Raw genomic sequence first — 14216 nt, 5'->3', positions numbered from 1 at the left:
TTTTCTCCTCACATCTCCACACACCACTCACATCTACTGTATTTAAAACAAAACCACTTCTGTCCTCCTCCAGCCACTATCCCACTCTCTGTTCTGCTTTCCCACACAATTTCTTAAAAGCTGCATGTGCCATCTCCATCCCTTCTGAGACATTCAGGATATTCAAGAGTACATTTTGATGTAGTGGAAAACCAGACTGTGGAGTTCTGTGAAAGCGGAGGGGTTAAGGATGCCAGCATAGCAGGCCCAGGTCACACATTTAGTAAGTGTAGCACTCAAAGAGAAAAAAAACAGTAGTGGAGGCACTAGCATAAAGAACTGAGGCTCTAAAGTTTACAAGTCAACCACTAGGTAGAAAATATGCACATTATAAATATACTCTCTTCTTCATAGAGACCATGAGTCTCAGTATTATGCAGTCCTAGTTTCCAATCTCTGCTCTGCCCTTTATAGCTCCCTGATCTTGAAAATATCACTTAATCTCCTGAGCTTAAAAGGAAAGGATCAGTCCCTGATAAGAATTTTGAACACTGAATAAAATCATGCAGTATAAAGCATTTAGCTTATGCCTGACACATAATTAATTCTCAAATCACGAATGCTGCTAATGTTATCATTACTACTATTATCATTATTTGTCCCTAAAGAACATAACAAGATCCTATGGCTGAGTCTTAAGAGACAGTCAGCAGCTAGAGAACAGTAGCATTTCAGAAAGCATTAGCAAAGCTTCAAATTCTAAAGCTGGAGCAAAAACCAGAAGTGTTGTGCTCTCACAGGCCACCGCAGGCACCCCGTCAAGCGTCAGCATGGCAAGGTGGAGAGAAACATTCCAGACACTTAAGCAAGCACCACAGGAAACCTGGAGGAAAGACAGAACCGAGACTAGGGCAGCATGCGCCCACAGGGCTGTCCCTAGTACAACACTTGCTCTCCATGTCCATGTTTCCCACTCCGATTTTTGCCATTACAAAGTTTGAATGTTAAAAAATGGTTTTTAATCTGTGTCTGTATAAAGCAGCAATTTAATACTGGATGTAACCCAATTCAGCAATTGTTTTATTTAATAATCTCTAAATAGGAAATACTGGTCTAGGTTCTGTAGAGGATGCATGGATTAGCAGAACATGGCTTCTTGTCTCAAGGGAAGTTTTATAATCATATTTCTTTCTCTAATACCCAGGTTTTGATCAGTATGCAGCTGATGTCTGGTGACCCATGTTTTAAAACGTAAGTTGATGCTCAGTAAATGAATTATTTATCTGAAATATCTGAAAATATGATAGTGATTTTTTTGTTTAAATTTTTACATTCATATTTTGTTGTTAACCAGTGAAGGGATGGTTCTTTTCCTAAGATACTGACCTGACCCACATAGAAATTACTATTAAGCTTTTACTAAATGAGCCACCCACACTCTTAAATTATTTAAGCTAGATCTTAAATAATCTTCATCATCATCTTCATCATCTTCAAGTTTTGGGTGAAACAATACAAATTAAATTTTTTAATTTGACTTTGGTGGACTTAGTCATTTCTTCAACAAATAACCTGTTACATGCCTTACCATGTGTAAGGCCCTGTTATGGACACTAAAGAAACAGCAGTGAAAAAATAGACCGAGTCTCTGACCTCTTGGAGCATATATTCTTAAGAGGAAAACAAACAACAAACTAATAAATAAATGTATAATTTAAAGATGGCAGTGAGTGCTTTGGAGAAAAATAATGCAGTGTAGGTGGACGTAGTGGGGAGAAGGGTTGCTGTCTTATAGAGTAGTCAAGAAAGTCTTCCTTGGCAGAGATGGTATTTGAGCAGAGACTTGATGGGGGTGGGAAGCCATGCAGGCATTTGAGGAAAGAGCATTTGAGGTAGAGGAAACAGGAGCAAAGGCCTGAAGGGAGGAGTGTGTTTGGCATGTCCAAGGAGCTGCCAGGAGACCAGTATGTCTAGAACAGAAAGAATAAGCAAGAGGGGGATAGGAGATGAGATCAGATGATAAAGAGTCTCCTAGGCCACTTATAACTTAGTAAAATAAAAAGCCACTGGAGGGTTTCAAGCAGGGGAATAAAATTATCTGACTTATGGCTGCTGGATAGAGAATAGACAATTTGTAAGAACAACAGTGGGAGCAAGGGCAGAAACAGATAGATGAATTAGGAGGCTATTTGAGTAGTCCAAAGTTTGGGGCCTGAGTAACTCATTTATTGAAATGAGAAAGCCTCTAAAAGGAATAGGTTAGAGGTTGGGAACTTGGGTGTTGGACATGCTCTGTTGGAGATCCCTATTAAACATCCAACCAGGCACATCAAGTAGGCAGTTGGATATAGCACTACAGAGGTCAATGGGGAGGGCCAGGCTAGAGATACAGATTTGGAAATCATGACATCATCAGCACACAGTAGTTAAAGCCATGAGATTTGATTATATGACATAGAGGGAGTAAGTATAAATAAAGGAGTGGGACTCTCCAGGGTGCTGGAGATTGGGGAGACAAGGAAGAACCAGCAAAGGAGCAACTGTGAGAGGAGGGAGGAACCAAAGGAGAGGACTGCCCTGAAAACCAAGTGATAGATGTGTTTCAAGAAGGAGAGTGTAATTGGCTCTGTCCCACACCACGGAAGTGGATCATGGCAGATGAGGATAGAGAATTGACCTCTGGATCTGCAATACAGAGACCGTTGGTGCCTTCAACAAGCACTTTGGTAGAATGCTTTGAGCCTGCAGCCTTATTGGGGTGGGTTAAAGAGGGCTTGGGAGGAGAAAAATTGGAGACAGTATAAACAATTCTTATGAGGAATTTTGTTGCAAAAAAAAGGAACAGAATGGAGTTACAAATAAAAAGAGGAAATGGGTCAAGGTCAAGTCTTTGGGGTTTTTTTAAGATGGGAGAGAATACAGCATATTTGTATACTGATATGAATGGTTCAGTAGAGAAGGAGAAATGTGGGTCAGAAGAGAAAAAGGACAGTTGCTAGACAGTGTCCTTGGATTGTTGAGAGGAATGAAGGCAAAGAATATGGCTTCAGATGCAGGTATGTGAAAAGTGGGAGCCTATAGAAGCTATCTTCAAATTGCTCCTGATTTCTCAGTGAAATAGGAAACAAGATCACTGAAGAGTGGGAATGGGAAAGATGGGAGGTGGGGGTTTGAGGAAAGATGTGTAAAAGTCCTCTCAGAGCATAGAAGAGTGAACTGAATGGGAAGAGGCAATAGGATTGCTCATTAGCAATCCTGAAGACACTTAATTAAAAAAGAAAGTCAATTATATATTATTTAAATATCTGAGAAAATGCATTTAGAAAAGAAAACCTTAATTATTTCCCTATGCATCAACTTCATAGGTTTTTGTTTGTTTGTTTTTTTAGAGATTTTTATTTATTTTTGCAAGAGAGAGAGAAAGAGAACAAGCATGAGCTGGGGTGAGGGGCAAAGGGAAAAGCAGACTCCCCACTGAGCAGAGTCCAACATGGGACTTAATCCCAGGACCCTGAGCCAAAGGCAGTCACTTAACTGACTGAGCCACCCAGGTCCCCAAATTCATGTTTTTAATAGTAATGTGCAGGGCTGCCTGGGTGGCTCAGTGGGTTGAGTGTCTGACTCTTGATTTCGTCTTGGGTCATGATCTCAGGGTCATGAGATCAAGCCCTGCATGAGGTACTGTGTTTAGCAAGGAGTCTCCTTGAGATTATCTCTCCTCTGCCCCTTCCCCCATGCTCTCTTTTCACCCTAAAATAATTTTAAGATTTTATTTATTTCTTCATGAGAGACATACAGAGAGGCAGAAACTCTCTGTATGAGAGTTTCAAAAATAGATCATTTTATGTTCTGTATTATCTCCAGGAATGTAATTCTGACAGTCTAGAGTTTATATTTATAGAAAATGATGTTTATAACTCATTAGAATAAACAGATCTTACCTAATCCCAGGATACCTGAAAGTATTTTTCAAGAGAACCAAACCCCCAATATTTATTGTCTCTTTTCTCTGAACATCTGAAATCGTACACATCAGTACAAAAAGGGCAGCTCTAACATTTCCATGTGTTTGCTGAGTATGGACTGAATAGGAAAGTGTTTAAACATCTGATATAAAAAGGTAAATTATTTTTATTAGATTACATTTCAGTATATATCAGAAAGGTAAAATCACAGTACTTTAGAGCTGAAAAGAATGTTGAAAGTTTTCTAGTCCAGTGACTTTATTTTTCCTAGAATATTATAAATCCTGGTATGTAACATTTTTCTGTTGAGGAGCAAAAAGATACAGTACTTTACTACCCCTAAACTCTCTAAGGGACCTTCACAAAGCCAGTTTTAAAAGTATCATAAAATCCAAGTTCTCATCTTACAGATGAGGAGCTAAAGCACAAAGCAATTGACTAACACAACTATTTGTCCATAAGACCTAGATGTTGGGAAGCTTCATTCTACTATTCTCTCTGCTTTTGTCTGTCTTTGAATTTTTCATGATGTAAAGTTTTTAAAAACCTACTGTAGAAACTAACGAGAAGACAGCAGGTTGTTAGCATTCTCAGCTTTAAAACTCTAGTTTTGATATTTTATGAGCAGAGGATCTGTACGTGATTTGTAATTATTTGTAATTATTTTTCTGAAAGACAAATTTCATACCTTAGGGCCTGTATTTATGGATAAGACAGCTGGTCAGTCAGCCTCTAACTACCCGCCCTAAACTCCGTTTTGTAGTTCTCTGCAACTCATCAAATATCCACTAACTGTTGTAAAAGAATGAAACTGGCAGAAAAGAAAGCCCAACCACTAGTGCTAATAAAGAAAAAGGATAGTTCGAGAGAGAAATTATATGCTACCCTGGCACCTGACAATTTGATGGTAAAGCAGATCTGGGGATGATGTAATCCTCTTGAGCAGCAAGGGCTCTGGAGCATTCAGATTCTAGAAGGAAGGAAATTAACTATTTGTCAAAATGATTTAATGACTATTAAATCCCAGTTTAATTCTCGAAACAACTGTGATGCATTATCCATGTTTTTTAAGTGAGGACCTTGAGGCTCAGAGGTTAAGGTACTAATTTGTCCAAGGTCCCAAGATTCGTGCATTGTCTACTATGTGCTAACATTTACCAAATTAAGTAAAACAAGCCCCTGCTCTGAAGGATTCACTAATAATGTGGGAGATGGACACAGAACATGATGCTATCGAGGCATAGAGGACTACTTTTTCTTGAAAGCCAGGATAAGTCTTCACTGAGGGAGTGACACTGAACTAATTTTTAGAGGATGAATAGGAAATTATGCAGCAGAAGAGGCAGGTAAAGACACTCCAGGAAAAGAAAATGGCTTGCATGAGTTTGTGGCATTGTTACAGGACATGAATACATTGTCATTTAGGTCATTTTTCACATACTCTAAACATCACTGTGAAGTTGAAATCCCATCTCTTTCATTGTGTAATTCAGCTATATTAAACACTTTCTGATAAGGGATACAAATACATTTTCAGAACAAAAAGGGGTAATGAGTACTGAGTGATTATTTATTAGACCCGACTGAGTTGTCTAGGGAGACTTAGAGCTTTCAAGGCCCAGCTAAGATTTTATTTTTTTATTATGATTTTGTTTTAAGGTTTTTATTTATTTGTTTTTGCGAGAGAGTGAGAGAGAGAAAGAGCACGAGTGGGGGGGAGGGGCAGAGGGAGAAGCAGGCTCCCCCGCTGAGCAGGGAGGCCCATGCAGGGCTCCATCCCAGGACCCCAGGATGGTGAGCTGAGCCAAAGGCTGTCGCTTAACAGAATGAGCCACGCAGGCGCCCCCAGCTAAGATTTTAAATTGTAAGTCTGCCTTGGTATCAGTCCCCACGGTTAATGAATTTTCTCCATAATGCTTAGTTGCCCCAGTATTTGAGCAGTTAATGAAGAAGGCTAAAATTTGGGGTACCTGGGTGGCTCCGTGTTGAGCGTCTGCCTTCAGCTCAGGTCATGATCCAGGGGTTCTGGAACTGATTCCTGCATCAGGCTCCCTGCGAGGAGCCTGCTTTTCCCTCTGCCTATGTCTCTGCCTCTCTCTCTGTGTCTCTCATGAATAAATAATTTTTTTTTAAGGCTAACATCTATCAAAGATTGGGGTTCTTTAAATTTTTTGAACCTGCAGAACAAGGTGTACCAAACTGAAGGTCAATTGCTAAAAGGGGTGTGGCCCTGAAGTCAGGCTGGACAGGAAAGAGTGGAGCCAGAGGGAGACTGATGGGGGGAGAAAGGAAAGAAGCCACAGACTGGGAGCTCTGAAGGTTAGAAAACAGGTCAAAGAGGTCGAGGGATGGAGATACTATAATCAGGCCACCTCTCAGCGGTTTATCGCCACCTTCAGCCCGGGGCGTGATCCTGAAGACCAGGGATCGAGTCCCACGTGATCCTAAAGACCCGGGATCGACTCCCTGCATGGAGCCTGCTTCTCCCTCTACCGGTGTCTCTGCCTCTCTCTCCCTCTCGCTCTGTGTCTCTCATGAATAAATAAAATCTTAAAAAAGAAAATGAGGCCACCTGTAAAAGGAAAAACAAAGTACCTGGCATTAAAAACAGGACAGGTGGGCATGAGTCACCATCCATGATAAAATACACTCTCCAAGTGTATTTGTTTTGCATATTACTTTTTCTTATGGAATACAAATGTGGGGTGGGGCTGGGGGAGGGTTCCACTATCGTTTTACATTATTTAAAAATCCAGCCTTTGGTAATTTAAGAGGTTGCCAAGACCAGACTGCAAAGGGCCTTGTATTACCATTCTTTTTTTTTTTTTTTTTTTTTTTTTTTATGATAGTCACAGAGAGAGAAAGAGAGGCAGAGACACAGGCAGAGGGAGAAGCAGGCTCCATGCACCGGGAGCCCGACGTGGGAATCGATCCCAGGTCTCCAGGATCGCGCCCTGGGGCCAAAGGCAGGCGCCAAATCGCTGCGCCACCCAGGGATCCCTTGTATTACCATTCTAAGGAGTTTGAACTTTATCTGGAAGGAGCTATTGAAGTGTTTTAAATCAGAGAGTAACGTGTTCATGTGCACACTTCAGAAAGAGCACAGTGACAGTAGCATGGGTAGAGAGAGGTGGACTAGCTAGGAGACTCTTATGGTCATAAAGTACAAAGACCAAACAGAGGGACCCCCCAGGTGGCTCAGCGGTTGAGTGTCTGCCTTCAGCTCAGGTTGTGATCCCCGGGATTGAATCCTGCATCGGGCTCTCCACAGGGAGCCTGCTTCTCCCTCTGCCTGTGTCTCTCATGAATAAATAAAATATTAAAAACAAAACAAAGACCAAACAGAAGTAATTAGTGGAGGCTGAGAAGAGATGATGAATAAGAAAAATATGAGAGAATCTGTGTAACCAATTGTAATGTACAATTTTGTATTGCTTTACATTTTTTTGTTACTGTTTCACCTGGTTTAATGTTTTATAAAGATTAAAAAGATAAAGTCTGTAGATTAAGGCAACTGAATGACAATTGAACTATCATGAAATTATTAAACTGTGATGTATTTAATGTGTGGCATTAGAGTAGCATTTAACGTCCACCCACCCACCTGCACCCCTTACCACAAAGATATCTACCTCCTAATCCCCAGGACCTGTGAATATGTTGGGTTAAATGGCAAAGGAAAATAAGGTGGCAAGTGGAATTAAGGTACTAATCTGCTGACCTAAAAATAGGGAGATTATTCTGGGTTTTCCAGATGGGCCCAATACCATCCCAAGCGTCCTTAAAGGGAAGAGGTATAATCCAAGGGAAAAGGTAATTGGAAGAGTGTCAGAGTCAGAGAGAAATGTGAAATACAGAACAGTCAGAGAGAGATGCAACCTTTCTAGCTTTGAAGATGGAAGAAGGAGCCATGAGCCAAGGAATGTAGGTGGTCTCCGGAAGTCGTAAAAGACAGGAACAGGTTCTCTCCTAAAACCTCCAGGAAGAAATGTGGTCCTTCCAACACCTTGATTTTACTCCAGTAGAACCTATGTCAGACCTCTAACCTACAGAAATGTAAGATAATAAATTTGTGTTAAGTTCTCTAAGTTTGTGGTGATGTGTTACAGCAATAAGAGAGAACTAATATACTCAGGCTAACTAATTTTTGGTCATCTTTATTTTGGAAACACTTTTCTAGTTTATTTTAGTTATCTCTGTTTTGGCAGTACTTTGCTGGTTTGTTTTGAATTTCAATAAATATAGAATAACAGAAACAAAAAAAGGATTGCAGTAGTAGGTCAGCTTCATGATCTCTTCAGCCACCTTCCTATTTTATCTCAGGTCACCCAGGAATAGTCTCTAGGAAGATGTGGTTTTTGTTTTTTTTTTTTAAGTTTATTTATTCATGAGAGACAGAGAGAGGCAGAGGGAGTCCGATGGAGAACTTGATCCCAGGACCTCAGGATCACAACCTGAGCCAAAGGCAGATGCTCAACCACTGAGCCACCCAGGTGCTGCAAGATGTGTGGTTGTTTGTTTGTTTGTTTGTTTTTTATAGACTATCAACCTCAAAAGGTTAGGGATGTCTTATTTTTTTTTAATATTTTTATTTTCAGGGATCCCTGGGTGGCGCAGCGGTTTGGCGCTTGTCTTTGGCCCAGGGCGCGATCCTGGAGACCCGGGATCGAATCCCACATTGGGCTCCCGGTGCATGGAGCCTGCTTCTCCCTCTGCCTGTGTCTCTGCCTCTCTCTCTCTCTCTCTGTGTGTGACTATCATAAATAAATAAAAATTTAAAAAAAAAATATTTTTATTTTCATTTTTAATGATAGTCACAGAGAGAGAGAGGCAGAGACACAGGCAGAGGGAGAAGCAGGCTCCATGCACCGGGAGCCCAATGTGGGATTCGATCCCGGGTCTCCAGGATCGCGCCCTGGGCCAAAGACAAGTGCCAAACCGCTGCGCCACCCAGGGATCCCTGAATGTCTTATTTTTTTAAATGAAGAAAAGTTCTTGTTAGAACTCAAACTTGCCCCTCCCTGCTTCACAGCTTCCACATGGAGATAAGAGCCTTGAATTAGCCAGTGAAAATGTATCTATCACCTACCCGCAGAGAATCCAGCCCAAAAAGCAAATCTGTACAACTGGAGCTTTTTACAGACTCCCCCTGGGGCAAGGAAACTGTTCACAGAGAAGGCAGAAGTTAAAACCATGGGTACCAGCGAGGGAACTTAGGCCGTGGAGCAGGAAGCATGAGGTATTCCCCCCCACCAACCTCTGCCAACCTCACATACAGGGGGCTTGATGCCCTTCTCTGCCTCCGACACCTCCCTGTCTTCTCTGAGAGTTGATGGTTGAAGCATCTTCCCCAGTGGTGCTGGGGATACACAGAGCCCCTCTGTCTTTCCCAGACTCTATGAAGGCAGTGCCCTTTTCTGGCCGCACAGCTCCTGTTAAGCAAAAATCCTTTTCTTCCCCCATAAGTCTTATGCCAGTTTTGAGGATGCTATTACATAAAGTATTTGTTTATTTTTTTTTAAGATTTTATTTATTCATGAGAGAGAGAGAGAGAGAGAGAGGCAGAGACACAGGCAGAGGGAGAAGCAGGCCCCATGCAGGGAGCCCGATGCAGGACTCGATCCCAGGTCTCCAGGATCAGGCCCTGGGCTGAAGGCGGTGCTAAACCGCTGAGCCACCCGGGCTGCCCGTATTGGTTGATTTTTCTTACACTCACCCTCAAACAGGTAACATAAAAGCAGGCACCTTACTTAAGGCTGTGTACTGACTTCACGACCAGTCTTTAACACTGTTTGAAGATTCATTCACCTGTCAATCAAGTTCTGATCCTTAGAACTGTTTACTCATAGGCCTCCTTCTACATCGATGTCTATACCAATTGCTGGTGAATCTGAATCTCTGGAAGAGGACAGAAAAGGTGGAGAGACTCTCAAAATCCATCTTGGAATAGCAGGTATGGGTGTGTGGCTCATTGTTTTGTTTTTTCCCTATTAGACACCCTAAAAGATTCCCAGAGTCCCACCCACATTTAAAATTCTGTGGGTAGATGGCTTGAAATGTGCCAGAAAGAGTTTTAATTTTGCAGTTTTAAGTATGCAATTTTTGGTTAAGCCAATGCTTCATTTGTCTAAAACGTTAGGCCCTGACAGATTAAGAGCTAGATGTTGCAGTGATACACGCCCCCCGTTGTGTACCGCGGCCCCCCGGATGCCCCAGGATACTACAGGAGTTGGCCCATTGCACCAGCCAGCTGTCAGACATTGCTTCTCCTCCGTGGATCACATTTGTCTGTCGGTGGTTCCCAAACACGAGTGGGCATCAGAGTTCACCTGGTGCGCTCGCTCGTTAAACCTGCAGCCAGACATTTGATTCGGTGGGTCAGGGCTGGGGCCTAATTGCATTACCTGGTCCCCGGGGACACTGATGCTGCTGGGCCCCGGGCCATACCGGGACACTCCCAGCCACAGTCAGAGTCCGCTCCGGGAACCAAACAGGGTGGGGGAAAATGTTAAATTGGCTGAAAGAAAAAGGATTTAGGAGTTTCCTTCCTTCTCTCATATGATGTGAGGAGGGCTCTTATTTGTAAGAACAAAAAGAAGGGTGTAGTGATGCGGATTAACACTTGCACCACCTTTCCAGATATGCAAAGATAAGGTTTCTTACAGATAATAAGGACTACAAATCTCCTGATTTAGGATCAGTGAATCCTTTTCGACTTAAAACCTTTCCATTAGCTCCTCCTCTGCAGTACTTAAATATTCTGAATTCTTTATTTAAAAACAAACAAACAAAACTCACTGACCCTACATCCTCTGTCTACTGCTCTTCTGTGGGTTTGTGCTCTCCTTTCTGTGGCCTTGCCTCCCCTGCTTCTCCCGTCTTCCCCTCCCCTCTCTCATACCTATTATAGCCAGACTTCTAGGAAGAACCTGCTGGGTGTCTATCCCTAAATACGTGTGCCACCTGGCTTCTGGCTTTGCCCTGCCTTGTGATGCCTCCAGTAACACGACTGTCAAAACCACCTGTGGGCATTTCTTCTGCTCTCAACTGATGTGGCCTCTTTCTTGAAGCCTTCTTTTCCCTTCGTCCCCACTTCTCTGACCTTTCCTTCCCTAGCTCCTCAGAGGCCTCTTCATCTTCTTCCACCTTCTTCTTAAATATTGAGGTTTCACAAGGTTCTGTTCCCTCTACTCACTGTCCCTGCACAATATCCTCTATAGACTTGGATTTAACTATCACATAAATGTAAAAGTGAATATAAATCAAAAGCTTTGGTTTACAGATCTGTGTTGCCTCCAGACCTCCCTCCTAAACTCCAGGTGCACATTACCAAATGCTTTTTGGGAAGGCCCACTTCGTGTTCCTTCCGTGTTATACTGAAATCCATCCGTTCCTTTCTCCTCGGCTAGATTCCAGGTTCTTCCCAATCAGGTTTTGTCTTTGTACCTCCAGCATAATGCCAGGGGCACAGGAAAAATTCACTGCACAGCAAATGGGTGTCCTCAGGCACCTCAGGGTCTGCACAACTGGCACGAGTATTCCCAACTCTTCCTCCTGCATCTTGTCTTTCTTACCCTAGCAAGTCGAGCCCAGCCACTTGTGCCTGCTGACCACCTCTTACTCTCAACTGGGTTACTCTGAAAACCTTCACTTCACCCACTGTTCATCCTGTTGTCAGGATGTAGATTTGGTCATGTCACACCCTTGCTGAAAGCCATTGAATTATTTCCTTCATTAAACCCGTAGAAAGCCCTCACTACCAGGCATCTGTTCATCTCTCTTTTCCCTTCAGTCATCTGCCTAACTACCCAATGTTCTGACTGTACCAGACTGTCTGCTCACAGCAAATGAGGAATCCTTTTCCCAACCAAGTCTTGCTAGAGTTTGTATATACTGTTAAAGACCTAGAGTTAACCTCCTCTTTGAAGCTGTGCCCCCCCACACCAGGTAGTGTTCAAGGGTACTTGTCCTTTGAAGCTTGTATTTTAGTGCTTGCCACATTGTATTCTAACTGCTTCTACCTCTAACCTCTGAGCATTTTTTTTTATTTTTTTTAAAGATTTTATTTATTTATTCATGAGAGATACACAGAGAGAGGCAGAGACACAGGCAGAGGGAGAAGCAGGCTCCATGCAGGGAGCCCGACGTGGGACTCGATCCCAGGTCTCCAGGATCAGGCTCTGGGCTGAAGGTGGCGCTAAACCACTGAACCACCCAGGCTGCCCCTTATTTTGTTTTTTTTTTAAGATTTTATTTATTCATGAAAGACACAGAGAGAGGCAGAGACATAGGCAGAGGGAGAAGCAGGCTCCCCCCTGGGGAGCCCGATGTGGGACTCGATCCCAGGAACCCAGGATCACCACCTGAGTCAAAGGCAGATGCTCAACCACCAAGCCACCCAGGTGCCCTGAGCATTTTGTACCCCCCATGTCTTGTATACTATTGGCACCTGACTTGGTGAAAACTTAACAAATAATTATTGAATGAATAAATTTTGAAAATCAATAGATAAATGGATAAATTAAAATCTGAGCCAACTCTAGGAGTAAATGGTCAGTCCTATATAGTTCTCAATATGAGCCAATACTGGGTTTCGATCTTGCTGTAGTTCACTTTTGTGTCCTAAACACAGGACTAGATTTGCTGGTTTGGATTTCTATCTTTTGGCCTGTCAGAAGTGAGAAACCTTTGTAGAAGGGCTAGGTCGCCCCAGTAGCTTCCTTGTTTGGCAGCATTTCTTGGTCTGGCTGCATCCAATATCATTTATAGAACTGCTGCTATCATTGCTGTGTTACTCAGTTGGCTTCCAGTTGCCTCTAACATGAAAAATCAGTTCTAGTTTCTAAATATTTCATGATAATGGAAATGGCCACAGTTTTGCATTCTGGGGAACCTGGTTCTGGAAAGACATAATTGGCATCTGGAATATGCATATTATCAGGGAACTGCTAGGAATGGCTTTGACACTGGGTTGGCTTTGGGGCTTTTCTTTTTTCTTTTTTTTTTTCTTTTTTTTTTTTTGTGCATTTACTTTGAAACTAAATACTATAATCAGTTCCTGAGAACTTTTATTCTTTTATTGTCACTGCTACACTCCATGCTGTGTTGATTTAAACCACAGACATTTTCCCAAATTATAGCCTAGCACTAGCAACACTAACATGAAAGTAACAAAGTACTCTTTAGTTTACTGCCGTGATGGGGTTTCTGAGAGCAAGGTTTCCTCAAAAAGCATACCCAAACCTGGCTATTTTGTGAATATAAGAATACATCTGACTCATTTTTATTAGAGAAATACTGAACGTAAGAACCGAAATGGTTAAGATAGAGTGCTGTCGAATCTTACGAAAAAAAAAAAAACTATTTCTTTAATAAACTAAGGTATTTAAGTTTTTTTGTATTTCTTGCTAAGCGGTTGTTTAATTGTGCCAATTTAAAAGGGTCTCTTTCACTCAGTAACTAATTTTTCTGGATAATGAACTTGGCAGTTTCTAAAATCTGCAGATAAGAATACAAACTGACAAAAAAAAAAAAAGAATACAAACTGACCATTGACTTGTCGACAGTAATAGTAACATCGCATTATAACATATTGCAGATCTTTCAGCGAAGAGTGCCTCCGTTCCCGAGGAACTTGGTGCCTGTGGACATTCTAGAACATCAAGCTATGCCAGCCAGCAGTCGAAAGTATCAGGTAGAGGCTAACGGAGCCGTTGAATTCCCTTGACATTTATGACTCTAGAGGATTACTTGAAACTGCTGGGGTGTGGGAGAAGAAAACTTGATTGCACTGTAGTTGATAGCAGTAGTTTATCCAAAGTGCTCTTCTCTGGCAGGGTATAGCACATGCCACTCCCGGTCATCCAGTTTCTCGGAGCTCTGCCACAGGAGAAACACGTCAGTAGGAAGCACATCAACAGGAATCGAAAGCATTCTAGAACCGTCTGATGAAGTTGAGCAAAAAATAGCCGAACCAAATCTTGATATAGCCGGCAGAGAAGATACAGCTTCAGAACTGCTCAGCAGGTATCCTTTCAGTCTGCGTGTAAAGCGGGAGAAAAAAAAAAAAACAACTTTGTCTTTATAACATAAGAAAAAGGAGGAAACTTTTTTTTTTTTTACTTATTTGCAAAGATGCGCAGTGAAGCAAGATTCTGTAGAATCTCAGCTGAAGCGAGTTGATGACACCAGAGTGGATGCAGATGATATTGTGGAGAAAATACTACAGAGTCAAGATTTCAGCCTAGATTCCAGTGCAGAAGGTGCGTAGAT

The 14216-nt window shown here is 42.1% G+C and overlaps 1 protein-coding gene across 2 annotated transcripts in view; it reads left to right on the top strand.

Moving 5' to 3' along the window:
- EEIG2 (EEIG family member 2) overlaps positions 1-14216 on the top strand; it is an 84850-nt gene that overhangs the window by 58665 nt on the left and 11969 nt on the right. For both annotated transcript variants that reach the window (XM_025996326.2, XM_072754460.1), the window contains 5 exons: positions 1184-1230; positions 9794-9897; positions 13543-13638; positions 13781-13970; positions 14079-14206. In XM_025996326.2, coding sequence (XP_025852111.2) covers positions 1184-1230; positions 9794-9897; positions 13543-13638; positions 13781-13970; positions 14079-14206 — 565 coding nt within the window. The remainder of the gene's footprint in view (positions 1-1183; positions 1231-9793; positions 9898-13542; positions 13639-13780; positions 13971-14078; positions 14207-14216) is intronic.

This window comes from Vulpes vulpes, chromosome 3, assembly GCF_048418805.1.
Source record: "Vulpes vulpes isolate BD-2025 chromosome 3, VulVul3, whole genome shotgun sequence".
Taxonomy (NCBI): Eukaryota; Metazoa; Chordata; class Mammalia; order Carnivora; family Canidae; genus Vulpes; species Vulpes vulpes.
The sequence above is the reverse complement of the archived record's forward strand: the minus strand, read 5'-3'. Positions and strand labels throughout refer to the sequence as shown.